Source organism: Oncorhynchus tshawytscha, linkage group LG11, assembly GCF_018296145.1.
Source record: "Oncorhynchus tshawytscha isolate Ot180627B linkage group LG11, Otsh_v2.0, whole genome shotgun sequence".
NCBI classification, from domain to species: domain Eukaryota; kingdom Metazoa; phylum Chordata; class Actinopteri; order Salmoniformes; family Salmonidae; genus Oncorhynchus; species Oncorhynchus tshawytscha.
Genome location: NC_056439.1, coordinates 36,350,822 through 36,377,978, shown reverse-complemented (window position 1 = coordinate 36,377,978; position 27,157 = coordinate 36,350,822). Strand labels below are relative to the sequence as shown.

The following is a 27,157-nucleotide window of genomic DNA, read 5'->3' as shown; positions in this document are numbered from 1 at the left end:
TCATCCTCATCGAACACGGCCCCTCCTTGTTCGCTCGTCTTTGGTGGGCACGAGCAATATAAATGGCTTATCTTTGCCTCAATCAAAATAAGAGGCGTTGGAAAATAAAGTGATTTGATAAATCGTTGGTCTCAGAACCTGACAGACGTCAATTATAGCGCAAGCTTGCGCTGAGAGAAAAGAGGAGGTTCTTAAAGAGAGTTTTATTTATGTTTCCAGTAGAAAAATTATTACAGCGATATTTCACAGGGACCTAATTTATTGTATTTGTCTTCTCATGCAAGGAAACTGGATAAGATTACAGTAGGAAATCAAAAACTAAAGCGAAGGAGAGGAGGATGAAGCGGCGCAATGCGGACTGCAGCAAACTCCGACGGCCGTTAAAACGGAACCGAATCACCGAGGGCATATACGGCAGGTATATGAAGCCAAGCGATGGGTTCTCGCGTCCGTAAGGGTTTTTTGTAAGACTCCTTCATTGCTTGGCTGGGTTGTGTGCGAGTATCTAGTTAGCTAGGTACGGTGTCTCTCCTAAATGTAAAATGTCACTGACACTCGCAGTCAAGTGAAATTGGCTAGATATCAAGTAGGTAACTAGTATATTTGTGGGCAGATTAGCATAGCTAAATGGAGAGCTGTAAATTATATTTGGAGTAACGTTAGGCTACTACCAATTGATAGGCCCCAAGCCATAGCCTGGGGCTGTTTTAAACACCCCTGCTTCAATTAGGCATCTCGATTAACTATGTATCCCATATTGTCTGCAGTAACTAGCTAAATTTACCCTACTAAGACAGCCCCCTAGCTGGGGTATGGAACAGTTATACCCATTTCAGACAGGAGCTGTTATGTTACGTATAAAAATGTCCATGTTGATTACCCTTTTCAAACAGCTCCTTATTTGCAGGTATAACCCTTTTATACGTTAGTGGGAAACTGGCAAATTGGAAAGGGTGGGGGGTGTTAGCGAACTAAACTCCATGGTGAAGGAAGTTTATGATGAACTTCTCCAACTGAGTGGATCAGAGGCCAGGCTTTGGAATCGAGTTCTCTGATTGGATCAATACTTAAATATATATAATGAAACGCCCACCTGTTAGTCGTCTTGTTGCGTGCCTTTGTTTGTTGAAATCCTAACGTTTTCAATAGACGTTAATCAAATACAACCAGCGGCGGATTTAGGTAAAGGCTACACGCACAATTTAAATTTTTTCATAATTCGGAATGATGACATTTGCGCGACCGCTTTTCTATCGCTCATTTGCACGTCACGTCAATGATATCAGTCACCATGTGGGACAATTAACCTTGTCGGAGTGGGCGCCCTGATGCTAGTTTGTAAGCTAGGCAGGCTACTACCTGGGAAGGTCTGTGTGCCACAGAAAGTATTTGACTCTAGTCACAAAATTAAGGAAATTAGAAGGGGCGGATTTCGGCAGGCAAGAAAGTGGCCTTGCAGTTTGTAAGCTAGGCAGGCTACTACCTGGGAAGGTCTGTGTGCCACAGAAAGTATTTGACTCTAGTCACAAAATTAAGGAAATTAGAAGGGGCGGGGGGGATTTCGACAGGCAAGAAAATGGCCTTGCCAAATACTCCCACCTAATTTCCTTAATTTTGTCACGAGTCAAATTCATTTCGGTAGTTGTATTTGAACGTTTATAGGAGAGAAAAAAGGTACACAACAGAGGACAAACATAGGTACAAGGTAGGAGTTTTCATGATTTACATTTCTGAAATATTGACCTTGGGCGAATCAATGTAATGGGAGCTAGATTCCACAAAGTCTGGTCTCTGCTCCATTTAGTTGAAGTCCATCAGAAACTTCCTTCACCGTGGAGTTTAGTTCGCTAGGGGGTTGTTTGCAATTAAAATTAGGGAGGTGTCTAGGTTTTCACTCCGCCCTTGTACTTGATTGATGAATTAAGGTCAATAATTAGTAAGGAACACCCCTCACCTGGTTGTCTAGGTCTTAATTGAAAGGGAAAAAACAAAAATCTGTTGACACCCCGCCCTCCATGGAATAAGTTTGACACCCTTGTGTTAATGAATTTACCTGCAAAAAAAGAACCATTCACGCCAACCTGATACCTGTATTTTGGTTACAGGGTCTGTGAATATGCAGGAATCATGACAGACTTTAGGTGGCTTATTTTTCCATGTTCTACCCCGTACTCCTTTCAAATATACAAAAAGCAGGTATAAAAAAACAAACGTAAGTTAGTGGTTTTGGTCTGCATATGAAAATAATGTTTGTAGCAGTAAACCACCCCTCTTCCAGCTTATTTGCAAACTCAGTTGGTCAAAATAACTTTGTCTTTATTGCACCCTATCATTCAGAATTGAACACATTGTAATTCAGCCAGCAGAAATGTCAACGTGCATCTAAATAAGACTACTTAATTTAAAAGCTTCTTACGGTCAATTCCTGTGTCTTAAATTGTAGGCTACAAATGATAATTTAGGCCTACACTAGTTACATAAAAAAGCTTAGTCTGCATGCATCTGCCCTGTTTCTACCTGTGACAGCAAGCACCTCTCCATGTGACACCTGCAGCTAGTAATCTGTTGAGGTGGAATAGCTCTCAAACCCTTCTCCGTAGGGTAGTCAGCAGTTAGTTTCGCCCACGGTTGGATGTGTGTGAACTGCATAAAAAATTACATTTAACATTCTATTCTCTGACGACAGCTCTGATGGACATTCTTGCAGTCAGTATGCCAATTGCATGCGCCTTCAACTTGAGACATCTGTGGCGTTGTGTGAATGAAATGCACATTTTAGTGGCCTTTTATTGTCCCCAGCACAAGGTACACTATTGTAACAATATTTCTGTTTAATCAGCTTCTTGATATGCAACCCCTGTCAGGTGGATGGATCATCTTGACAAAACAGAAATGCTCACTAACAAGGATGTAAACAAATTTGTGCTCAAAATCTTAAGAAATACACTTTGTGCATATGGAACATTTCTGGGATCTTTTATATCAGCTCACGAAACATGGGACCAATACTTTACAAGTTGTGTTAATTTTTTTTGTTCAGTGTAGCTGCTTGCTTGTCAAGACATGACAATTATTTACACCATTTGTCATTGTAATAATGCTATTCTGAAGTCTGTAATTATTTAAAAAAAACACATTATTTCCCAAATCTGTTATTTATCAGTGGAATATGAACTGTCAGCTGGCAAGACTGTGCAACTCCTGCTCTCCGTGGAAATAAATGTGTTCTAATAAACCCAGTCACTTCACAACATTAATAAATGCAATCTTGGAGAAAAGGCAACCATTTTGATGGCAATTATTGAAAAGTGCGAGATCCCAGCATTACGGTGCTGTTAGATTTTTTTTCTCAACGTACATTTTTGGGTAAATTGGTGGCATTTTATAATGAGTGCCTGGCATGACAAAAAAACGTTACAGCTGAAGCACCTCATGGCCATTGGAGTGTATAAATGGTAGGCCTATATTCACACAATTACATTATTTATAAACTGTCAAAAAATCTACAATTTTTAGTAGGCTAGTGGGAGTTTTTATTTAGGAGATTAAAAAAGCAACAAGAGAATATTTAGAGTCTGCTCTAGATAATAATTCAACCATTGGGGGTAAACAATGCAGATGAGCAACCCCATGCTTCAGCCATGTAGCCAGTCTAGCCACGATGCTGCATCAGGATACAGTTGATGATGCTTAATGCTAAAATAGCACACATGCCTACAATATGAAGCATGTACACTACCTAAACATTTTATTTTCATGAATGTTATTGGGCTCATTTCTGGAGGGGAATATTACATTTGAAACCGTTTCATATGTTGAGGCTATTGTCATCATTGAGATTGTTTAGAAACATTTTATAAAACCAAAATCAGTTTAAATATCAGATTGTATGGTTGGCTATTGATACTTTCCCAGACTGCAAATGAAACATGAAGTCACCCATGATTGAACTTCTGCGTGCATGACTTGCTTTCCTGTGATCTTGGCCCTGACCAGTAATTTTCTCATTTTGACCAGTAGTTTTCTCTTTGTATTGCGCTGGTGTGCCACTGGCAAATTTACCTGAATGTCAAGCCTTGAATACTAACCGCATTAAAAGGTGTGTAGTAATTGCTGATATGAAAGATATGTTCAGAATTTTGTTCGAAACCATACCACAAGCACTGCATCTTAATGTTCAGAATGTGTGTCGGAGCTCTTAGCAAAAGTCCCCCAGCCAGAAAATACTAGCGTCAGTAGGCGCTTAAGGTAGTTGACATCTGGGAATAGGTTAGAGGTGGAGTAGCTAATCTTTTGAGTTTTTGATCAGGTGCTTTTTAAAGCCCACACCTTGACACAATCCAATCTTATTGAAAAATGGTTGTGGTGTTGGACACACAAATTCATAAATGTCTCTCTCTCTCTTTCTCTCTCTCTCACACATATATATATATATATATATATATATATATATATATATATATATATATATATATCCAGTACCTTCCTGTACCTGAAGTTCCTTGTGGTGTGGGCTCTGGTGCTGTTGGCAGACTTTGTGCTCGAGTTCAGATTTGAGTACCTGTGGCCTTTCTGGCTCTTCATCAGAAGTGTGTACGACTCCTTCAGATACCAGGGGCTGGTGAGTGTCTGGCTGTCTCCTGGGTGGGCCTGACTGATCTTTATTTGTTTTATTTAGTTAACCTTTTATTTAACTAGATTTGTGGTTTAAAGAGCAGGACTATGTTGTTCTCCAGAAGCTCCATCTAGCCTAAGCCCTTCTCTAGCTCTGCCTTGTTTTTCCACCCCCTGCTACCCCAACCAGTGTTTTCCACAAGCACATGGAGTAGCTAGCAAAGTAGAAAAGCTTGCTGTTTGTCAATCAAATCACAGTAAGCCTATACGCCAGAACTTTGTGGCTACATATGAAACAAGTGAAAGAAAATTAATGAATGTGCCAGAAAACAATAGGCTAAGGGGATTTCACTCATCATTACCACATTTTACATGGGACGTGCAAATTGACTCATATAGACGATGGAGTGTCATTCTCTCTCCATCCGTGTAAAGAAATTTGACTGCAACCACAGAGTGCACAACACAAAACACCCAGGTACCGGGAGGCGAGAGAGACAGCAGACTGTCAAACCAGCAATGTTTCCCTGTCATCGCTCACTTTGACTGACAGGTGCCTGTCCTGTCAATAGATTACTAGAAGATGCATGTTGTTCATTCTAGCGGGAGGGCTCGGCTGACTTTTTTTGTACATTTTCTATTTTTTAAAGTAGCGTAGTCAATTCAAGTGGAGGCATTGATGTCAGATTTGTTGTATTTAACTTGTGATTTAATCATCAAGCAATAAATGTTGATGTGGATAATATGTGACCCACATCTCTCATTGTTGGTAGCAATGTGTTTTTCTGCTTTTTGGCAGATCTCCTACTTACCCCCCTCACATCTCCTCTCTTCTAGGCATTCTCAGTGTTCTTTGTGTGTGTGGCGTTTACCTCTGACACCATATGCCTGCTCTTCATCCCAGTACAATGGCTGTTCTTCGCTGCCAGTACCTATGTGTGGGTGCAGTATGTGTGGCACACAGGTAAGCCTTCTTCTTAGTGAATTAGTGTGTGGGTATAAAGACTATGGTCACTGTATTGAACTATTTAAGCCTAGCTGTAAAGAAATGGGACTAGTGACAAGAGGTTCACAGGATCAAATCTCACAATACTATTTCCTGGAGTGAGGCACCAGCTATAGTATACACAGAGCACACACAGTGTATTTGGAAAGTATTCAGACCCCTTCACTTTCTATATTTTATTTGCAAATGTAAGTACAAAAATCAATAAAAAAAATACCATATTTACATACGTATTCAAATCCTTTGCTATGAGACTCGAAATTGAGCTCCGGTGCATCCTGTTTCCATTGAGATGTTTCTACAACTTGATTGGAGTTCACCTGCGGTAAATTCAATTGATTGGACATGATTTGGAAAGGCACACACCTGTCAATTGCATCTAAAGGACTCTGACCATGAGAAACAAGATTGGCCTGAATGCCAGGCGTCAGTCTGGAGGAAACCTGGCACCATTCCTACGGTGAAGCATGGTGGTGGCAGTATCATGCTGTGGGGATGATTTTCAGCAGCAAGGACTGGGAGATTAGTCAGGAAAGGGAAAGATGAATGTAGCAAAGTACAGAGAGATCCTTGATGAAAACCTGCTCAGGACATCAGACGGGGGCAAAGTTTCACCTTCCAACAGGACAACAACCCGAAGCACATAGCCAAGACAATGCAGGAGTGGCTTCAGGAGAAGTCTCTGAATGTCCTTGAGTGACCCAGCCAGAGCTCGGACTTGAACCTAATCGAACATCTTTGGAGAGACCTGACCGAGCTTGAGAGGATCTGCAGAGAATGGGAGTAACTCCCCAAATACAGGTGTGCCAAGCTTGTAGTGTCATACCCAAGAAGACTCCAGGCTGTAATTGCTGTCAATTTCATTTAATCCATTTTAGAATAAGGCCGAAACAAAATGTGGAAAAAGTTTAGGGGTCTGAATACTTTCCGAATACATTCAACTTGAGTGACCTACATTGACAAGCTCTCCTAGTATCCTCTGAACACACACAGGTATGTGTTTCTCTGCAGTGGGTGTGAAGCATGCGTTACCAGATTTCTTCCACGTTCCCATGCTGCGTGTTATGTTTACAACGAGCCGGCTTACTTCTCAGAATCCCCTGCAGCGTCTGTACGTGATTGTGGATGTCTGTAAAAGGTGTCAGTGCGATTTAGCCGTAGCCCCTGTTGACCAGGACATGTTGGGCTTCGGTGTAAAATTGAACTCCTGACGAGACCAAATGCCACAGTAGAGCAGAGACCCCAAACGCCTGCTGCACACACTACACCATCAGGCTTTGACATTAATGCTTGTCCAGGGCAGATAAAAAAAAAAAAGGCGGACAACCAGAATATAGATTGTCTGAATGGGGTAAGTTTAAAAAAATCACTATCAAACAATTACTCCAATCAGAATTGGCTCATTCAACGCAGGGCAGTGTGTGGTTGACATTCTGACTAATTGCCTATTCCTATTTGCTCATTTCAATAAATGTTATTTGCACAAAGCAAGAGAACAATGTAGACAGACTTAAGAGTCTCACCAAAGCAGTGCAAAATGTCCTGTCAGAATAACATTTAAAAAATGTGGATGATCTGGGCCAATAGCTGAAGTCTATAGAGGACACTCTGGTGTCTTATTGTTATAGAAGCCCAAATGTTCTATTGTCTCCATTTGATATGACTTGGCTTATTAACCCTCCTGTTGTGTTCGTTTCCTGTTAATTCATTCTGTGTTCCCGGTCCAAAATGACCACCCCATTTATAGCTGGTTATATATCCATAATAATACATATATTATCACCTAATGTTGTGTTAGATCTTTTTATCAACTTAAGTTCTTGTGAACATTACAAGTTTTAAACTTCTATTTGCTGTTTATGGCCTTTAGGCCTCATTGACAATACTGTGCAGCCATATTCATCGACCTGGCCAAGGCTTTTGACTCTGTCAATCACCGCATTCTTATCGGCAGACTCAACAGCCTTGGTTTCTCAAATGACTGCCTCGCCTGGTTCACCAACTACTTCTCAGATAGAGTTCAGTGTGTCAAATCGGAGGGCCTGTTGTCCGGACCTCTGGCAGTCTCTATGGGGTACCACAGGGTTCAATTCTCAGGCCGGCTCTTTTCTCTGTATACATCAACATTGTTGCTCTTGCTGCTGGTGATTCTCTGATCCACCTCTACAAAGACAACACCATTCTGTATACTTCTGGCACTTCATTGGACACTGTTAACTAACCTCCAGACGAGCTTCAATGCCATACAACTCTCCTTCCGTGGCCTCCAACTGCTCTTAAATATAAGTAAAACTAAATGCATTCTCTTTAAACCGATCACTGCCCACACCTGCCTGCCCGCCTAGCGTCACTACTCTGAACGGTTCTGACTTAGAATATGTGGACAACTACAAATGCCTAGGTGTCTGGTTAGACTGTAAACTCTCCTTCCAGACTCATATTAAGCATCTCCAATCCAAAATTAAATCTAGAATCGGCTTCCTATTTCCCAACAAAGCATCCTTCACTCATGCTGCCAAACATACCCTCGTAAAACTGAATATGCTACCGATCCTTGACTTCGGCGATGTCATTTACAAAATAGCCTCCAACACTCTACTCAGTAAATTGAATGCAGTCTGTTTTGTCACCAAAGCCCCATATACTACCCACCACTGCGACCTGTATCCTCTCGTTGGCTGGCCCTCGTTTTATATTCGTTGCCAAACCCACTGGCTCCAGGTGATCTATAAGTCTTTACTAGTTTTAAGCCCCACCTTCTCTCAGCTCACTGGTCACAACAGCAGCACCCACCCGTAGCACACACTCCAGCAGGTATATCTCACTGGTCACCCCCAAAGCCAATTCCTCATTTGGCCGCCTTTCCTTCCAGTTCTCTGCTGCCAATGACTGGAACGAATTGAAAAAACTCACTGAAGTTGGAGACTCATATCTCCCTCACTACCTTTAAGCATCAGCTATCAGAGCAGCTTACAGATCATTGCACCTATACATAGCACATCTGTAAATAGCACACCCAACTACCTCATCCCCATATTATTATTATTATTATTATTATTATTTGCTCCTTTGCACCCCAGTATCTCTACTGGCACATTCATCTTCTGCACATCTATCACTCCAGTGTTTAATTGCTAAGTTGTAATTATTTCGCCACTACGTCCTATTTATTGCCTTACCTCCCATATCCTACCTCATTTGCACACACTGTATATAGACCCTTCTATTGTGTTATTGACTGTATGTTTGTTCATTCCATGTGTAACCCGGAGTTTCTGTCGCACTATTTTGCTTTACCTTGGGCAGGTCGCGGTTGTAAATGAGAACTTGTTCTCAACTGGCCTACCTGGTTAAATAAAGGTGAAATAAAAAAAAAACATTGACCTGAGCTCATACAACTCGTTTTTGAGTAAAAAATAGCAGAATGTATGGATTATGTTGACTATAATAAATACTCAAATTAAACATATTGTGCTATTTATCACAGACTACTTTGTGTCAAAGTTTAACAAGGACATTTGTTTTGAAACCATTTCACATTTTTAAATAGTGGCAGGATTTTATGTATTCAACCCGTGAGCAAGGCCTCAAAAAAGCTTTATATACCAGAGCTGTTAGAAAAGTTCTATATATTATTGAAACAATGTTGCAATTGTTTGTTTGTGAGAATGCCAACAGGTGTGGTTCCTGTGAGGGAAAGATTCTATTGGGGAAAGGTTCCCGTGGGGGTTGCCATGGAAGCCAAGAAGGGGAGTGAGGTGTGTGTGTGTGCGCGTGCTCAAACACACATGCATGTGGGATCTGGGTGAGGAAGTGTTTCCATCTGATGAATGGGCATGTGCCTGAACTCAATTTTATACACTAATTGTAGTCTAACCCATTAATTTCTAATGACCGGTCATTTTGACCGGGAACACAACAGGTGTACAAAAGTTAAATAAAAACACCCAAAATGTTATGAAAATGATCTAAAATGTATTTTGTGTGGACAGTCATGGAACTTTATGACAATCAGATTAAATGAACTTTCAGAGAGAACTTGTAAATGGGTCCAATTTCACCGGAACCCAGCAGGAGGGTTAAGCCACTCTTTCAGTTTAATTCATACTAGATTTTTTCCTCTATTGTTACATTATATTGTGATTTGTTACAGGCTTTGGGTTTTTCCATTTATATTTTGAGGTTGCATGTTGGGCGCACCAATTGGTGTCACCTCGTATGTTTTACTCCTGTGCTGGCTTGTCATCTCGTTAGTCAGAAAGAATTTGGCTGGCCCAGTGTTCCAGTTGTCTTGAGAGATGTGGAGGGTTAACACCTTTTAAGTTGTTGTGTCTAAGTTTGATGTGGGTTTTTATTTTGTTTGCCTCTTCTTGGGCAAATTTAGTGGGTGCTCGTGGTAGGTGTCTTGGGTCCCAGTTGTTGTTGCTAGTCAACATTCAGTGGAGTGTCTTTCAGAACCCCTCCTAAAACCACAACTGTTTTGGTTGATTTCAGGTACTCTTTGTTAGTTCCCCCTTCTGTTTGATCGGCAACTTTTGTTTTTCTTGCTGGGGAATGTAACAGCTATCCCCCTCTCCTTATCACTACTGAAAAGCTGCCCTTTTGTGGCTGTGTGTCTCATTTCGTCACTCAAAAGCTGATCTACTCTGCTGCTGTCGTGATGTTTGTTCTTTGTCTGGTGAGGGAGGCTGCTGTACTGACCATCCTGTAAGCCTCTCGTTTCATGTTCAGAGGAAGTAAATCTGCACATATATAATTATTTAAAAAAAAAAGTTTTCTGTTCTAAAACTTTTCTTCACAGAGAGGGGGGTCTGTCTCCCCACAGTGTCCCTTTGGATACTCTTTGTGTACATAGAGGCAGCCATCAGATTCAAAGACCTGAAGAACTTCCATGTCGACTTGTGTCGCCCATTCGCTTCACATTGGTAAGTTAAGTGTTTTGTCCAAGCCCTGGCAGGATCTTTGTCTAGGCTATATGTGTGGATCTGTGAGGAAGATGGACTAAGATTCCGTCTCAGACCCACAGGCCAAGGAGGGAAGTGTTCTGCCCCATTTGACTCTCGGAAAACATTATTTCCGCTTGTTAAGCATACTATACAAGTAATGATGTCTGTATATCCCCCAAGCTCAGACACCACTTTCCACAAAGAGAGAATGTGCATGCTGGTTTCAGTCTGTAGCATTATTAAAAAGCATACATATTCTAAGATGGCTTAAGGAATATTTCTACAAGGTCATACACCACTGTTTGGTTGAAAATACCTACATTTATAGTCTAAATACTCTTTAAGACATTTGAGTGGATTTAGATTTGAGCCTGTATAATGTACTGTAATTGAGCTGTTATGTAGTAATGCAGGATATTAGGGCAAGTCATTCCTCCAGCTTTACTTTCCGGGGTGATCTTCATCTCAAGGCTTTTTTCATAGCACCTATGCTTTTCAACTTGTGAATCGTTGTCTTGGTGATGTGTTGTCTGAACTTACTTACCCCCCTGAACTCTATCCATCTCTCTGTAGCATTGGCTACCCAGTGGTGACGCTGGGCTTTGGATTCAACAGCTACGTCAGCTATAAGATGCGCTTAAGAAGGCAGGAGGTGGTGCAGAAGGAGAACGAGTTCTACATGCAGCTCCTGCTGCAGGCCCTGCCACCAGAGCAACAGATGCTCCAGAGACAGGAAAGGGAGGCAGAGGAAGGTGAGAGATGCACACAACTGATGCTCCAGACACATTGTCCAAGTGATGTTGGTCAAATGTGTTTAATCTCACTTTCATTCTCTCCTTTCTTACTTCCACCTTCCATTCAGCTGCATTAGCTAAAGGGATATCTGAGATGGACTCCATCCCAATCTCACAGAATGGCGCCCCCGCCAGTAAAAAAATGGCAGCTATGCTGTCGGAGCTGGAGTACAGAGATAAAGGGAAAGAGGGCCGCGAGGCCAAAAAGCAACACAACAGCATCCAGCAGTCATCGGTAGACTCTAAACTCCAGGAGATGGAGTACATGGAGAACCATATGAACAACAAGAGACTCACCACAGAGCTGGTGGGCAGCACAGAGAACCTGCTGCTGAAGGAGGAGAACTCCTCATCCTCGAAAAACTACAAGAACTCCAGCAGAAACGCGGCAGTCAACTCCTTGCCCTGCAGACACTGCGCCACCAACGGCAGCGTCCCATCAGCCCCTTCCTCCTTTTCCTGGGGGAAGAAGCAGAAGTGTGCAGCGGGGAAGGGTCCAGCAGTAGGCTCTCACAGGGATCCAACAGACAACTGCATCCCTAACAATCAGCTAAGCAATCCTGAGGCGCTTGTACGGTAAGAGGGTCTTTCTATAAACTAGAGTACCATTGAGGATTTCCAATACTGGACAAATTGTTACAGCTGTTAAGTCACTGATCTGCCTTTTTTTTTACACTACATTAACCTCTCTAGGGTATATGGAACACTAGCGTCCCACCTGGCCAAATCCAGTGAGATTAAAAATTCAGAAAAGATACAACTATTTTACATAGGTTTAAAGATTAACTTCTTGTGAATCCAACCATGGTGTCAGATAATAAAATAAAAAAATGCTTTACGGTGAAAGCATACCTTACAATTATTTGAGAACATAGCCCAGCAGACAAATTATTACAAAAAGTAACCAGCCAAGAGTTACAAGTCAGAAATAGAGAGAAAATTAATCACTTACCTTTGATCTTCATATGTTTGCACTCAGACATTAATTTATTCAATAAATGTTCCTTTTGTTCGATGGTCTCTTTATATCCAAAAACCTACGTTTTGTTCGCGTTTTCTTCAGTAATCCACAGGCTCAAACACAGTTACAACAAGCAGACAAAAAATCCAAATTGTGTCCGTAAAGTTCATAGAAACATGTCAAACGATGTTTATATTCAATCCTCAGGTTGTTTTTAGCCTGAATAATCAATAATATTTCAACCAGACAATAACGTTGTCAATATAAAAGGTAAACAAGAAAGGCACTCTCTCGGTCGCGCATGAAAAAGCTCCGACACGGCAGGGTCCACTCATTCAGACTGCTCTTGCTCCCTCATTTTTCAGAATACAAGCCTGAAACAATTTCTCAAAGACTGTTGACATCTAGTGGAAGGCATAGGAACTGCAATTTGAGTCCTAAGTCAATGGATACTGTAATGGCATTGAATAGAAAACTACAAACAAAAATGATCCAAATTCCTGAATGGATTTCTCAGGTTTTCGCCTGCCAACTCCGTTCTGTTATACTCAGACATTATTTTAACAGTTTTGGAAACTTCAGCGTTTTCTATCCAAATCTACTAATTATATGCATATCCTATCTTCTGGGCCTGAGCAGAAGGCTGTTTAATTTGGGCATGCTTTTCATCCAAAATTCCAAATGCTGCCCGCTACCCTAGAGAAGTTAAGATATAATGGGGGATCATAGCTATATTCATTCAAATTCACCAGTTGATTTAAAGCCTGTTTATCCCATTCTCATGGTTGGTGTCTTGACGGATTTGTCCAAAATCGTGACATTTTTCTGTCCTTGCATTTATACCAGTATAAGTTGTCGTTATCATATATTAAGCATTAATCAGTTACAGTGCCTTCAGAAAGTATTCACACCCCTTTCCACATTGGTCTTAGCCTAAATTTAAAATGGATTAAATTGAGATTTTGTCACTGCCCTACACCCAATACCCATAATGTCAAAGTGTAATGATGATTGTTTAATTTAATTTTTTAAAGTTTTGACCAATTAATTAAAAATGAAAGCAGATATTTTAACCTCTAGTGACACCCCATCCCGTGAACGGGACCGTTGTCATCATCTGACACTAATTAGCATAACGCAACGGACATAAATCTTCCTATTCATGAAAATCACAAGTGAAATATATTGGAACACAGCTTAGCCTTTTGTTAATCACCCTGTCATCTCAGATTTTCAAAATATGCTTTACAGCCAAAGCTAGACAAGCATTTGTGTAAGTTTATCGATAGCCTAGCATAGCATTATGCCTTGCTAGCAGCAGGCAACCTTGTCACGAAAAGCGATCAAATTAAATCGTTTACCTTTGAACTTCGGATGTTTTCACTCACGAGACTCCCAGGTAGATAGCCAAAGTTCATTTTTTCCCCCAAATATTATTTTTGTAGGCGAAATACCTTCGTTTGTTCTTCATGTTTGGCTGAGAAATCGACCGGAAATTGCGGTCACGACAACACCGAAAAATATTCCAAATTAGCTCCATAATATCGACAGAAACATGGCAAACGTTGTTTAGAATCAATCCTCAAGGTGTTTTCAAATATCTATTCGATAATATATCCACCGGGACAATTGGTTTCTCAGTAGAAGCGTTTGGAATAATGGCTACCTCTGTACTTTACGCGAGATTTTCTCCGGGAGCATCATGTGACCACTTGCGCAATGTAGCCCCCTACGGGTATTCTTCAACATAAATGCGTAAAACTACGTCACAATGCTGTAGACACCTTGGGGAATACGTAGAAAGCGTAAGCTGGTTCATAGCACATTCACAGCTCAATGGGGACTCATTGGCACGCAGCGCTTTCAAAATATGGGGCACTTCCGGATTGGATTTTTCTCAGGCTTTTCGCCTGCAACATCAGTTCTGTTATACTCACAGACAATATCTTTACAGTTTTGGAAACGTTAGTGTTTTCTATCCAAAGCTGTCAATTATATGCATATTCTAGCATCTTGTCCTGACAAAATATCCCGTTTAAAACGGGAACGGTTTTTTTTTTCAAAAAATGAAAATACTGCCCCTAGAGTCGCAACAGGTTTTAAGACAATGTATTCAACCCCTTTGTTATGGCAAGCCTAAATGGGTTCAGCAGTAAACATTTGCTTAACAGGTCACACAATAAGTTGCACGGACTCTGTGAAATAATTGTTAACCATGATTTTTGAATGACTACCTAAGTTCTGTACCCCACCCATACAATTGTCTGCCAGGTTCCTCAGTCGAGCAGTACATTTCAAACAGTGCGATTCAACTACAAAGATCAGGGAGGTTTTTCAATGCCTCACAAAGAAGGGCATCTATTGGTAGATGGGTAAAAATGCAGACATTGAATATCCCTTTGGGCATGGTGTGGTTAGTCATTACACTTTGGATGGCGTATCAATACACCAAGTCACTACGAAGATTTCCTAACTCATTTTCCGGCGAGGAAGGAAACAGTTCAGGTATTTCACCATGAAGCCAATGGTGACTTTAAAACAGTTAGAGTTTAATGGCTGTGATGGGAGGAAACTAAGGACGGCTCAACATTTGAGTTACTCCACAATACCAACCCAATTGACAGTGAAAAGAAGGAAACCTTTACAGAATGTTTTTTTTTCTTCTCCAAAACATGCATCCTGTTTGCAACAAGGCACTAAAGTAATACTAGTGTTATGTTTGGGGCAAATACTAAGTACCACTCTCTATATTTTTTTTAGGTTATTGTCCTGCTGAAAGGTGAATTTGCCTCCCAGTGTCTGGAAAGCAGACTGAACCAGCTTTTCTTTTAGGATTTTGCCTGTGCTTAGCCCTATTCTGTTTCTTTTTATCTTAAACCCTTGGCAAAAAAGGAAATACAACGCAGAGTAAACTCTGGTCCTTCAAAACCTACTTTTCTAAAATAATGTGAGCTATAGATTGCAAAATAAACCAATTTGATTCTGGGTGACAAGGCTATTTTTCCCCAACATTTTCCTCATGAAATTGCTAAATGTTTTTGTTTCCTTTGCTTCCTTACTTCCTAGTGTTGCGATACTGGTATTGTGACAACACTAATGTATTAACAGGAGTAACTCCTGCCTGGATGTCACAGTTCTCACATTTTCAGGCCAAAGTATCAGTAACTTGCTGGTGCATGAAGGGTGCCTCCCTTTTATCAGATCCCACAGTCCCTGACCTCAAACGGACCATGCTGCACATAGATAGGCGTTAAGTAGAGCTGTTTCAGCTGTGATATCATTGGACTGGGGTGTGAGAAAGTTGGACTATTACAATCTATGGTTTGCCACAAAATTATGCTGTATGTCTGACCTTTTTGGCTCTTTAGTTGTACAACTGGGTGTGTGATGGTGCTGTACAGACACATTGGTGTGAGTGGGGGTGTAAGGTTGTTGGTGAAATCAGCAGAAAGTCAAATGAATGATGGTGTTTGTGGCAAGTTGTCATGGTAACATGTGTGCCCTGCTTTTGCCACACTCAGACTTGGGGCTACCCTGCCTACATTATTTGGACAGTAGTAGGGCTGTGACGATACCAGTATTGCAATATTTTTTCCATGGCAAAAATGGAACCGCGAAGCAGACCTAACTCTTCGGTCCTTCAATAACCTGCTGTGTATATCAAATGTGTTCTATAGCTTGGAAAATAAATGTTACTGGATAACATGTTTATTTCCAACATTAGGGCCGTTTTCCTAAAAGTTAAATCAGCTTTGTTTTGTTAGTATCGTGGCAAGGAAACAAGTATCGCCATACTGGTATAGTCCCAGCCCTAGACAGTAGCCTATAGGCTTAGTCGACATTTTTGCTGTATACACTTTAGGCCGAAGGGTGTTTTCTTACTGGTTAGTGTTGAATTGATTGTACACTTGTAAAGACAAAAGCTGTGTCTAGTATGAAAGAAAAGTAAGTAATTTTGAAGCGCAAAGAGGAGACATTTCATCAATTCAGAACCACACATAATTAAATGGTTACATCTTAATCAACAATTTGGAATATCAAAACGCTGACTATCAATCGGCAATGACCTGATTGGCTAAGGAAAACAACTGACGACAGACAAACACTAAAACAACTGTCAGGGACAGGCCAACGGCCAGAATGGAGGGCTGAAGGCGAATATGCCATCAGCAGGAGGCTTTGACCGCCGTAATACTTAGGCCACAGCCAAATACAAACCTCTACGCAGCAGCACTCCACAGAAAAGAGTTGAGTACAAAGATGGCCCTACTAAAACAGTCTTATGAGCAGATGAAACCAATATAAACCTTTACCAAAGCCTGGAGAAAGGAATTGTGGATGATCCAAAACCTACAGTTTCTGCATAACGCATACACCGAATCTTTATCAAATTCTTTCTCATCCTTCTCTATTGATCCCTTCCTCATTTTCTCTCCTTTCCCCCTCTACCACTGCAGGCTGGAGCAGGATGTGAAGAAGCTGAAGGCAGACCTTCAGGCCAGCAGACAGGTGGAGCAGGACCTGCGCAGTCAGATCGGCTCCCTTGGCAGCGCTGAGCGCTCCATCCGCTCTGAACTGGGCCAGCTGCGCCAGGAGAACGAGCTGCTGCAGAACAAGTGAGTGGGCAGGTTAAAGGTTAGGAATTGACCACTGGATCTGATCACCTGCTGGGACCAGTGGGGCTAGCGCTGCTAATAAAGTTAGGTAGCTTGCTTAATTTTGACAATATGGTCCAACATTCTACATTATCCACATTGATAAGTTTGTAATTGTCAAAAAAGGATGCCATATTCTGGTTGAAAATGTGAAATGTCGCAACTCGGTTAACACACAATGGTCCAACTTGGTCATTGAAGTGAATTTCCTACTCCATACTTCCAATAGCACGTGAGGGTTTTCCTAGTCGGGGTAATGCAGTCAGGAAAAACTCAGGGGACCTAGTTCAGACCTAAATGTTATCACTGCTTGAAAACCCAGGACTGAGCTTGGAATGTCCATGTCAAAATGCTAGTCTGAAATACAAATAATTCTGATGTGAGGACTGGTCATAGTGAAGTTTATAGATGGGATCCTGTCTGCTTCATATCACGGCAGCAGAGAGAGCACTTATGCATCTGGCTGCTTTAATTGGCCAATTATGTAATCACTGACCAGCTGGGGACTCCTGGGTGTCCATTACATAAGACCACCCTAATATGGTAGTTAGCATGTACATACAGACACAAACTCGGTGGTTATGGGTGTTAATTATCTGATGCAATTAAAAGGTGACATGTAGGCCCTCCCAGCCTGCCCCTAATGACCAGCTTATTCCTATTGCCGCTCAAAAGAGTCTGTTTCAATCGTTCTGTCTGTTGGTGGAGACTGGTGCACATAGCTCTGTTGGCTATGCTCAAGGCTAGGCAAAGGATGCTAGGCTAAGGATTACGAAAGTGCAAAGAAATTATTTAAAGTTTACTTGGTTACCAAACTCAGCCATCCTGCCCTCTCACCATCTCCACACACGGTTAACTTACACTCATGATGAAAAGACTACCTTTTAGTACTGTTAAGAGTGTGCATGCACACACTGGGGGTGGAATGGAATCTCACTGGCTGCTGGCTAGCATGGTGCTGCATGGTCTGTGGCTGCTGTGTGTGTGCAGACTCCATAACACCATCCAGGCCAAGCAGAAGGACAAGCAGACCATGGGCCAGCTGGAAAAGAGGCTGAAAGTTGAGCAGGAGGCCCACGCCAACGCAGAGAAACAACTTGCAGATGAGAAGAAACGCAAGAAGCTGGAGGATGCCACCGCAGCCAGAACCGTCGCACTAGCAGCCACATCCAGGTATAGGCTCCAGAGATATTCACAACTATTTCATAAATACATCTGCGTTTAGTTGAGTTCTCTCTGTCTGCTCCACAGGGGGGAGTGCACAGATACAATGAGGAGGCGGGTCACGGAGCTGGAGACTGAGTGTAAGAAACTAACCATGGACATCAAGCTCAAAGAAGACCAGCTCAGAGAGCTGGAGATGACCGTGCAGGTGAGGTTCAGTTGAGATGGGTATGTTTTGTTGAAAACAGGATGTCAAGAACATGTTTGGTTAAGGTAGCTAAAATGTTGACTCTAGCCCAATATTAGCCCTAATTATTTAAGAAGACTAGGTCTAAGGGCATTCCATAGTGAAAGTGTGTGACATGTCCTGGCCCAGAAATACTGAGGAGAATTTGTCTCTGCAATAAAGCCCTTTTTATGGGGTAAAAACTCATTCTGATTTGGGTGGACCTGGCTCCCAAGTGGGTGAACCTATGCCCACCCATGGCCCTGCCCAGTCATGTGAAATCCATATATTGTGGCCTAATGAATTTATTTCAAATGCCTGATTTCCTTCTATGAACTGTAACTCTGTAAAATGACTCATTCACACCTGCTGTACACTGGCACACAGACAATGTCACGTATAGTGATGTGTTCTTCCCCCTCAGGAGCTCCAGAAGTACAAGGAGAATGAGAAGGACACAGAAGTGCTGATGTCAGCGCTGTCGGCCATGCAGGAAAAGACCCAGCACCTGGAGAACAGCCTGTCTGCAGAGACCCGCATCAAACTGGACCTGTTCTCAGCACTGGGTGATGCCAAGAGACAGCTGGAGATCACACAAGGTCAGTGTCTAGCTTGGGTCTAGCCCCTCTGCAGTACTGCCTCAGTCACACCTATTTCCTACTGTATGTGATTGATGTAGAATAGGTTGCATGACATGAATGTATTATCTGACATTTTGTGTGCGTCTGTCTCAGGTCAGATCCCGCAGAAGGACCAGGAGATCAAGGACCTGAAGCAGAAAATAGCTGAGGTGATGGCTGTCATGCCCAGCATCTCCTACACATCTGACAGCAGCAACATGACTCCCATGACCCCCCACTACTCCTCCAAATTCATGGACACAAGTCCCTCTGGCTTGGACCCAAATGCCTCCATCTACCAGCCACTCAAAAAGTGAAAGCTTCCTCCAACCCGTCATTCTCTTCTTTTTTTAAGCCGACCTCCAGATCTGCTTGGAAGGGGTCTGGGACTTGTTTTTCCTTGTCAGATCCGAAGGATGTTGTATTGTTACTATTTATTGTAGAAGACTAAGGGACATCACATGTAAACCAGTTTTTTCTTTTGGTAAATGTCTAGTGAAACCTTACAGAATTGGGCTTATGTAGGATGTTTCAGTTCCCCCTTCTACTCCACCTGTTACTTGGTCTCTCTCTGGTCTTGGTTAATTCTGGTGTTGGTTTTATTAATTTAAAATCTGTGATGTGGATCTCTGCTAGCAGGAGTGCTCACCCTTATTTCCATGTTGGAAGTTCTGATTGCTGAGAGCGGATACCCTTTTGTTTATATGGTAGGACTCTAGCCCTGTTTTGTCAATGGTATTTTTCAGTCGTGAATATCAGACCAAATTGAACGTTCCATTGGCTGTTCTTGGGGTTTTGTGGTATTGGTTCTATTATGTTTGAAAGTGGATTGTGTGGTCTCCTATTTACTTGTTGATCTTACCACAAAGTTGAATTTTAAAAAATCACTGGGATGAGAATAGAGCTGTACCAAGATGTTATGTTAGAATAACAAGGGATAAACTACTGTCAACGTAAACCATCCTCAACAACTCCAAATGTTGAGTATCATCTACAAAATTACATTTATTTCCCAAAAAGCACCCTAATTTCTACAATACTTTCCAAAAGTGTTAAGCAAAGGCTGTATTAAGAGAAGTTAATGATATGCCTTCTCTTTAAGCTCAGAATAGTCTCGCAAATTGTCATGATCACAGGGGCTTGATTCAGGACCGCAGTGGTGGGAGTTAGATGCCTGCTATGCTAGAAAGGACTGAAGTACAGGGCTTTTCAACCACATACAATTATAACCTGGACCCTAACCATAGGTTCAGAAAAGATAGCCCATCTACTTTCAACAGTTCTGACAATATGGCCACTCATGGTCTAATATGGTAACGTTACTACAAAGTCTACTCCAAACAGGCTCCCAGCATGGGAGTCTACTGCATCCAACTATAACACATCTCTCTACTGGAAACTCCTGTTTAACTATTGTCCCTACTTATGTTTTTATTGTTTTGACTTAATTGCACGGTTAAAATTCCACCGTTGATGGATTTTGTGTGTCTCTCTGACCTGTGTGTGTAAGTTATACAAGAAATAAGGCTCTGGAAATTAATGTTAATTTTTTTCACAGAATTCTGCATGATAAATCTCCTTTTATTGCTGAATACTTAACTTCAGCCCATTTGCCAAGAAAGGATTGATTGCAGTATATTCCTAGAAAACAAAGACATTGGTTGACGTGTTTGACATTCATTCTCCTCTGACTTGTCTAAAACAGGTGGGAAAACTGCTCACCTGTTTGTAGTAGACTGTTTACGTAGTTGAACGCTTTGTAAATGTTACAGTATTGGCTACTGCCTAGGACATAGGTGTTAAGAACAGTCAACAATTTGTTTGGTATTGTTTTTTTACATTTTATTTAACCTTCATCATTCCCATCATTTTCATTCCCTGCATGGAAGAATAGCTTGAGCCTGATGTGGTTTGCTGTTATCTGAAATGGTCATTTGTGTGGTTATAACCTACTGTATATGGAAACTTTTTCTACAGGTTAGTTTAGTCAATTGGTCCTTCAACTGATGTTGAAAGTATAAAAACATGTATTTATTTTTAATTATGCCCAGTCATTGCTCTGTTTCTCCCCAAGTCTGACCTCGGCTAGGCTCGAACACTGAGGTTTACAAGGAATAAATTATTTTCATGCAGATGTTCAGTCGGGAGTTCCTTTCCTTGTCCTTTATGACATAATACTTAAACATCATCAGGCAGTAGAGTTGAGTCAGAAAGAGCAATTATATGTCACGGTCATCTCACTCCCACTAGGAGGCAGTGTCCATCTCTTCAGTTCTACAAAGCCTCTGGTCCTCAGCTTTTTTGTTGTTGTGGGGGTTCACTCAAATTAAATCCAATCACAGCTAATAAACTAGCTGCCGCTGTTCAGCCAAGCCTGGGACACATAAGATGGTAAATGGCAGAGGTCGCAGGGCTAATATATTGATTACCTTAATCCCCAGACCAGTCTGAGCACTTAAACCCACTGCCCTGTTTTCTTCTATCACTGAACCCTCTGTATTCTCTATCCACATCTTTGGCTGTCTGAGCGCCACAGTGAAATAATCACTAGAGCCTTTTAGAAATAGAATGACCTCTCGGCCAACGATTTCTAAATAACGGAACTGTAAATGGAAACAATAGGGGCTGCCTGTTTGTTCACTTAGATTTTTGTATTTCAGGTTCTTCAAGATGTTGCTCTCAATTGAACCCTTTTAAGATGAAGTATGGCTTTGACAAAGAATTCCCTCAAATGCTTTGTATCCAAATACGCTGACAAACACATGGATCCGGTTTTGGAGATTGTTGCACTCACTCAGCTGAGTTGCATGGGCATTCCACACTGCAAGGCGTAGAGGCCCCCCAAACCACACATATTTGGCAATTTCACATAGAGGCGCCCTATCAGGCATAAATCTGCAGAAAAATAATTCATTGCATACATTTAATCCTGAGTGCTTTGTTCCAAATTAACGTCTCAATTTGGCACATCGACCATTCAGATTTGACAGATTAAAATGGGTCTTTTCAAGCCATCTGAATCTGGCAAAGTATACATTAAACAAATCATGAAGCCATTATGCAATGCAAATTTAGCTCAGCATTTTGATTTATTTCTATTGTCTGCTATTAAATAGATATATACTGTGCTGTCAATGGGGATGTAATATAGGAGGCCATTGGTGTGAATTACGTGGGGGACAATCAGTACTCCTGTGGATAGAAACTCGCTCACCACAACTGATTTTTAAGACTGGCCAAGATTGATATTATCAGACTGTCAAACAAACATGATGTGCATGAATTATAGTTAGGTAGTACATTCATTATACATGAATAATTATTTCACACATGTTCCCCCTGCCAGCAGAGCAAGAGTTGGCTGCATTTTCTTATCAAATATGTGCCTTCAGCGGCTGCCTACGTCAAGTCAAATGTTATTGGTCGCATACACATATTTAGCAGATGTTATTGCCGCTGTAGAGAAATGCTTGTATTTCTAGCTCCAACAGTGCAGTAATATCTAACAATGCACACATCTAAAATTGACCTACTCACTTGAACTGGTCTTGGATCACTTTCTTTCCTCCAATGCTGAATTGATAATGAAAAATATAAATTCCATTCATCTTTTTGCTCTAAAGTCTAGGATACTGTCATTTGTACTATTTCAAACCAAGTTATGCTAATGCACCTGGGAACACTACATTGTAGAACTATTTCTTTATCTGTGGCATGTCATCTCCTTTGAAATCTGGAAGTGCTGGATATTTTGAATTCCAAACCCCTGAGTGCACAATGTGAATAGGTGATGACTGGTGTTAACTCAAGGAAATTAAATGTGGAAAGTGCACCTTTTGCTGGGGTACAACATAAGGATCTTATCTATTCTGAACAAAAATATAAAAACGCAACATGCAGCAATGTCAAATATTTTACTGAGTTACAGTCCATACAGCTCACATCAACAGCATCCTCCCGGACACCCTAGACCCACCCCAATTCGCATACCGCCCCAACAGATCCACAGATGACGCAATCTCAATCGCACTCCACAATCTTAAATTCACCACTAAGCTAAGGACTTTGGGACTAAACACCTCCCTCTGCAACTGGATCCTGGACTTCCTGACGGGCCGTCCCCAGGTGGTAAGAGTAGACAACACGTCTGCCACGCTGATCCTTAACACTGGGGCCCCTCAGGGGTGTGTACTTAGTCCCCTTCTGTATTCCCATGACTGTGTGGCCAAACACGACTCCAACACCATCATTAAGTTTGCTGACGACACAACAGTGGTAGTGATCACCGACAACGATGAGACGGCCTAAAGGGAGGAGGTCAGAGAACTGGCAGTGGTACCAGGACAAAAACCTCTCCCTCAATGTGAGCAAGACAAATGAGCTGATCGTGGACTACAGGAAAGAAGGGCTGAAAAGGCCCCCGTTAACATCGACGGGGCTGTAGTGGAGCGGGTTGAGAGTTACAAGTTCCTTGGTGTCCATATCACCAACTAACTATCACGGTCCAAACATACCAAGACAGTCGTGAAGAGGGCACGACAAAACCTTTTCCCCCTCAGGAGGCTGAAAAGATTTGGCATGGGCCCCCAGATCCTCAAAAGGTTCTACAGCTGCACCATCGAGAGCATCCTGACCGGTGGCATCACCGCCTGGTATGGCAACTGCTCGGTAAGGCGCTACAGAGGGTAGTGCGAATGGCCCAGTACATTGCTGAGGCCAAGCTTCCTGCCACCCAGGACCTATATAATAGGCGGAGTCAGAGGAAAGCCCATAAAAATTGTCAGAGACTCCAGTCACCAAAGTTCTAGACTTTTCTCTGCTACTGCGCGGCAAGCGGTTCCGGAGCGCCAAGTCCAGGACCAAAAGGCTCCTCAACAGCTTCTACCCCCAAGCCATTAGACTGCTGAACAATTCATAAAAATCGCCACTGGTCAATCTACATTGACACCACCCCTCTTGTACACTGCTGCTACTTGCTGTTTTTTTGTTACCTATGAATAGTCACTTCGCCCCCACCTACATGTACAGATTAAACTGCACTGTTGGTTAATGGCTTGTAAAGTAAGCATTTCACTGTAAAGTCTAAACTTGTTTTCATGGCATGTGGCAAATAAAGTTTGATTTGATATGAGGATCAGTCAATTAAAACAAATGATCTATGGATTTCACATGAGAATACAGGGAATGCACATGGGAATACAGATATGCACATGTTGGTCGCAGGTAGCTTAAAAAAAATAGGCCTCAGGATCTCGTCACGGTAATTCTGTGCATTCAAATTGACATCGTTAAAATGCAATTGTGTTCGTTGTCCGTAGCTTATGCCTGCCCATACCATAACCGCACCATGGGGAACTCTGTTCACAACGTTTAGATTCAAAACCGCTCTCGCACACGACACCATACACATGATCTGCACATGATCTGCGGTTGTGAGGCCAGTTGGACATACTGACAAATTCTCTAAAACGAGGGAGGCGGCTTAAGGTAATTTAATGTTAATTTCTCTATCTGGCAACAGCTCTGGTGGACGGACACTCCTGCAGTCAGCATGCCAATTGCATGCTCCCTCAAAACTTGAGACATCTGTGAGATTGTGTGACAAAACTGCAGATTTTACAATGGCATTATATTGTCCCCAGCACAAGGTGCACCTGTGTAATGATAATGCTGCTTCTTGATATGCCACACCTGTCAGGTAGAGGGATTATCTTGGCAAAGGAGAAATGGTCACTAACAGGGATTTAAAGATATTTGTGCACAAAAGAGATAAATAAGATATTTGTGCATATGGAACATTTGAGATATTTTATTTCAGCTCATGAAACATGGGACCATGTTGTGTTTACTTTTTTGTTCGGTGTATCATGGATGTTGGTTCAAGAAAGATATTTGAAAAATGCAAAGTGGAGATGGTCATAACACATGTGTGGAACAGTTTCATTATTCAGATTCAATCAGAGCCAACTCAAAATATGTATATTGACAAAAAACAACCATCTAGGGGAGAAGAGCTTTTGTTATGGCCCGGGAGGGTGTATGACACCCAAGAGTCCCATAGGGAGTCCTTTCAACACAGTTCTGTCTCCAGACAGGTGATCATGTCACACAGTGTGCCAGAAGCAGTGTAGTCTGGAGGGACTTGCTGAGAGCTGGGGTCTATGGTGATGGAGCAAAGGCTCACTGGCACTGGAACTGGCTTGGCTTTGTTTTTTCACCAGCAGCTGTCTGGCCATTTATATGATGGCCTGGCTGTCATGGCACCAAGGGAGATTGGGGCTTGGGTTACACAGGGGGAGGGGGGTACTCGGGTTTAAATGTATATGCAATGTGTAACTTGAGAGAAAATCTAAAATGTTGAAATATTTATCAAATGAATGTGTAACTTGAGAGGATATCCAACATCTGTGCAGTGCACATCATCATGATGACAAATATTGTAGCCCTTGACAGGAGTCCTGTCAGATATCTACATGATATATGGCAACTCAGAATTAATTTATCTGATCTACATATTCACCATGTCCATAATAATTATTTAGCCACATTAGTTTATGAACATCTTATTAACACATCAATCAGTAATTTATGTCTATTTTGTTGATATTCTGATAAACTTCACTATTCAAAAGAATAGGAAAATCAGTCGTATAGTAGGAAGAGAGCCCAAATCTGTCCACGTTGAATAGGTCCTTAATTATTAAGCAGGTGAGTAGTTTTTGTATGGGGAGGGGAGGGGGGGCAATGAGTGTCGGATTTAAGTCGAGATAAACATAAATTGGTATATTATAAGATTATTAACGCTTATGTTGTTATGAGTGTACTGATAAGTGTAATGCACTTGACATCCGGGCAACTGTGAAAAAAAAACACGATATCGGAGTTGTCCCCTGTAGGCGTTCGAGACTGTTTATGCATATTCATGAGGCTAGCAAGCGTCTCTCCATTGAATACAGTCGGTTAACGGCACCCCCCATCGAATATTAAAAACGTAGTTTAAATAAGGAGATGTTTCCACCAATCCAAAGAGAGGAATAGGCGGGAGCTTGACAGCCCGACATTCCGCTCTGTGGACAACGAATCCCATTGTTAGAGTGGAGACATAAGCATCTCGTCATTATATCCAAATCTCCGTTAAATATTCCACAAATATACGTCACGTACATTATGCGGTTAATTTACATAGCTAGCTACATAACACCGCCTAGTGGGACGAATATGATAATGTTTCTATTCTGGGCTGTCTTTGAAACAGTAGTGTGGGGGAAAAACCGCTGGAAAAGTTTGGGAGAGTGTGACAAACTAAGCTCTTCGAGAGGCAAGAATCGAAACTCGTTGGGCTCTGTGCCCCAATTTTGGATTACGACATGGACGCTTTGAAGTCGGCTGGAAGGGCAATAATTCGGAGCCCCAGTATCGCTAAACAGTCATGGGGTGTGGGCAGACACAAAAGTGAGTAGTATTGGTAGCAAGCTGACTAGTTAGCATGTGGATACTAGTCTTTCCTATGTAGTTATTTAAAGGCTGGGTACGGAATGTAGCTTCCTGCTGTATTCCCCAATTTGTTCCTCTGTAGCTAGATAGAGTAAAGTTCACTTAAAGTAAAGATCATACCTAGACTGAAAGTACTTATGCTCACTCACACGCATACCGACACACATTCACACAGCTGCTACTCCGTTCTTTATTCCTAAGCATATCTATCCTGATGCCTAGTCACTTCACCCTGCTTTTATGTACATACCTCTCATACCCATGCACATTTCTGGTACTAGTACTCCCTGTATATTCCTACATTCTTGTATCTTATTCCTATTACTTTTTTGTAATTATTTTAACTGCATCGTTGAAGGGATGGATGTAAGCAAGCATTTCCTGATCAATTCTACACACCCGTTATTCGGCGCGTGAGACAAATACTTGTATTTGTAAACATTTGTTTCATGTGATTGCCGATAGCTCATTAAAGCTAAAACGTGCTAGGAAGATTGTTTGGCTATCATACCAGGTTTCCACCAGGAAGCGTCTAGCCAGAATAGATTCTGACCATACTCTTGCTTACGGGGTTCGGACTAGCGCAATATTGGACTAAAGGAGCCTAAAGTTACTCCTTAGTCCAAGGAACGTGCATGTTCAGTTTAAAGAGAATTGGCCCTGGAAGCCAAAACGGC

At 41.8% G+C, this 27,157-nt stretch overlaps 2 protein-coding genes across 5 annotated transcripts in view; both read left to right on the top strand.

Moving 5' to 3' along the window:
- Positions 1-137: 137 nt before the first annotated feature.
- Positions 138-22,551, top strand: LOC112261887 (macoilin-2-like). 2 transcript variants are annotated; one of them, XM_042330068.1, is made up of 11 exons: positions 138-418; positions 4,480-4,621; positions 5,452-5,578; positions 10,446-10,545; positions 11,140-11,318; positions 11,429-11,936; positions 16,779-16,937; positions 17,967-18,149; positions 18,228-18,348; positions 18,791-18,965; positions 19,101-22,551. In XM_042330068.1, the coding sequence occupies exons 1-11, from the start codon at positions 339-341 to the stop codon at positions 19,301-19,303; spliced, it is 1,977 nt and encodes a 658-aa protein (XP_042186002.1). In that variant the 5' UTR covers positions 138-338; the 3' UTR covers positions 19,304-22,551. The 2 variants fall into 2 exon arrangements, with proteins under 2 accessions (XP_042186002.1, XP_024293281.2); XM_024437513.2 differs by having other exon boundaries at positions 10,422-10,545.
- A 3,571-nt stretch (positions 22,552-26,122) lies between these two features.
- LOC112261885 (low density lipoprotein receptor adapter protein 1-B-like) overlaps positions 26,123-27,157 on the top strand; it is a 74,764-nt gene continuing 73,729 nt past the window's right edge. The window contains exon 1 of one of the 3 annotated variants that reach the window (XM_042330065.1): positions 26,123-26,438. In XM_042330065.1, the coding sequence (XP_042185999.1) occupies positions 26,354-26,438 (85 nt within the window). In that variant the 5' untranslated portion in view covers positions 26,123-26,353. The remainder of the gene's footprint in view (positions 26,439-27,157) is intronic. The other 2 variants (XM_042330066.1, XM_024437512.2) reach the window with 2 other exon arrangements.

Coding starts and splice junctions, on each gene's coding strand:
- LOC112261887 (XM_024437513.2), top strand. CDS start 339: ATGAAGCGGCGCAATGCGGACTGCAGCAAACTCCGACGGCCGTTAAAA. Junction 419..4,479: donor ACCGAGGGCATATACGGCAG/GTATATGAAGCC, acceptor ATATATATCCAG/TACCTTCCTGTACCTGAAGT. Junction 11,319..11,428: donor GGAAAGGGAGGCAGAGGAAG/GTGAGAGATGCA, acceptor CCTTCCATTCAG/CTGCATTAGCTAAAGGGATA.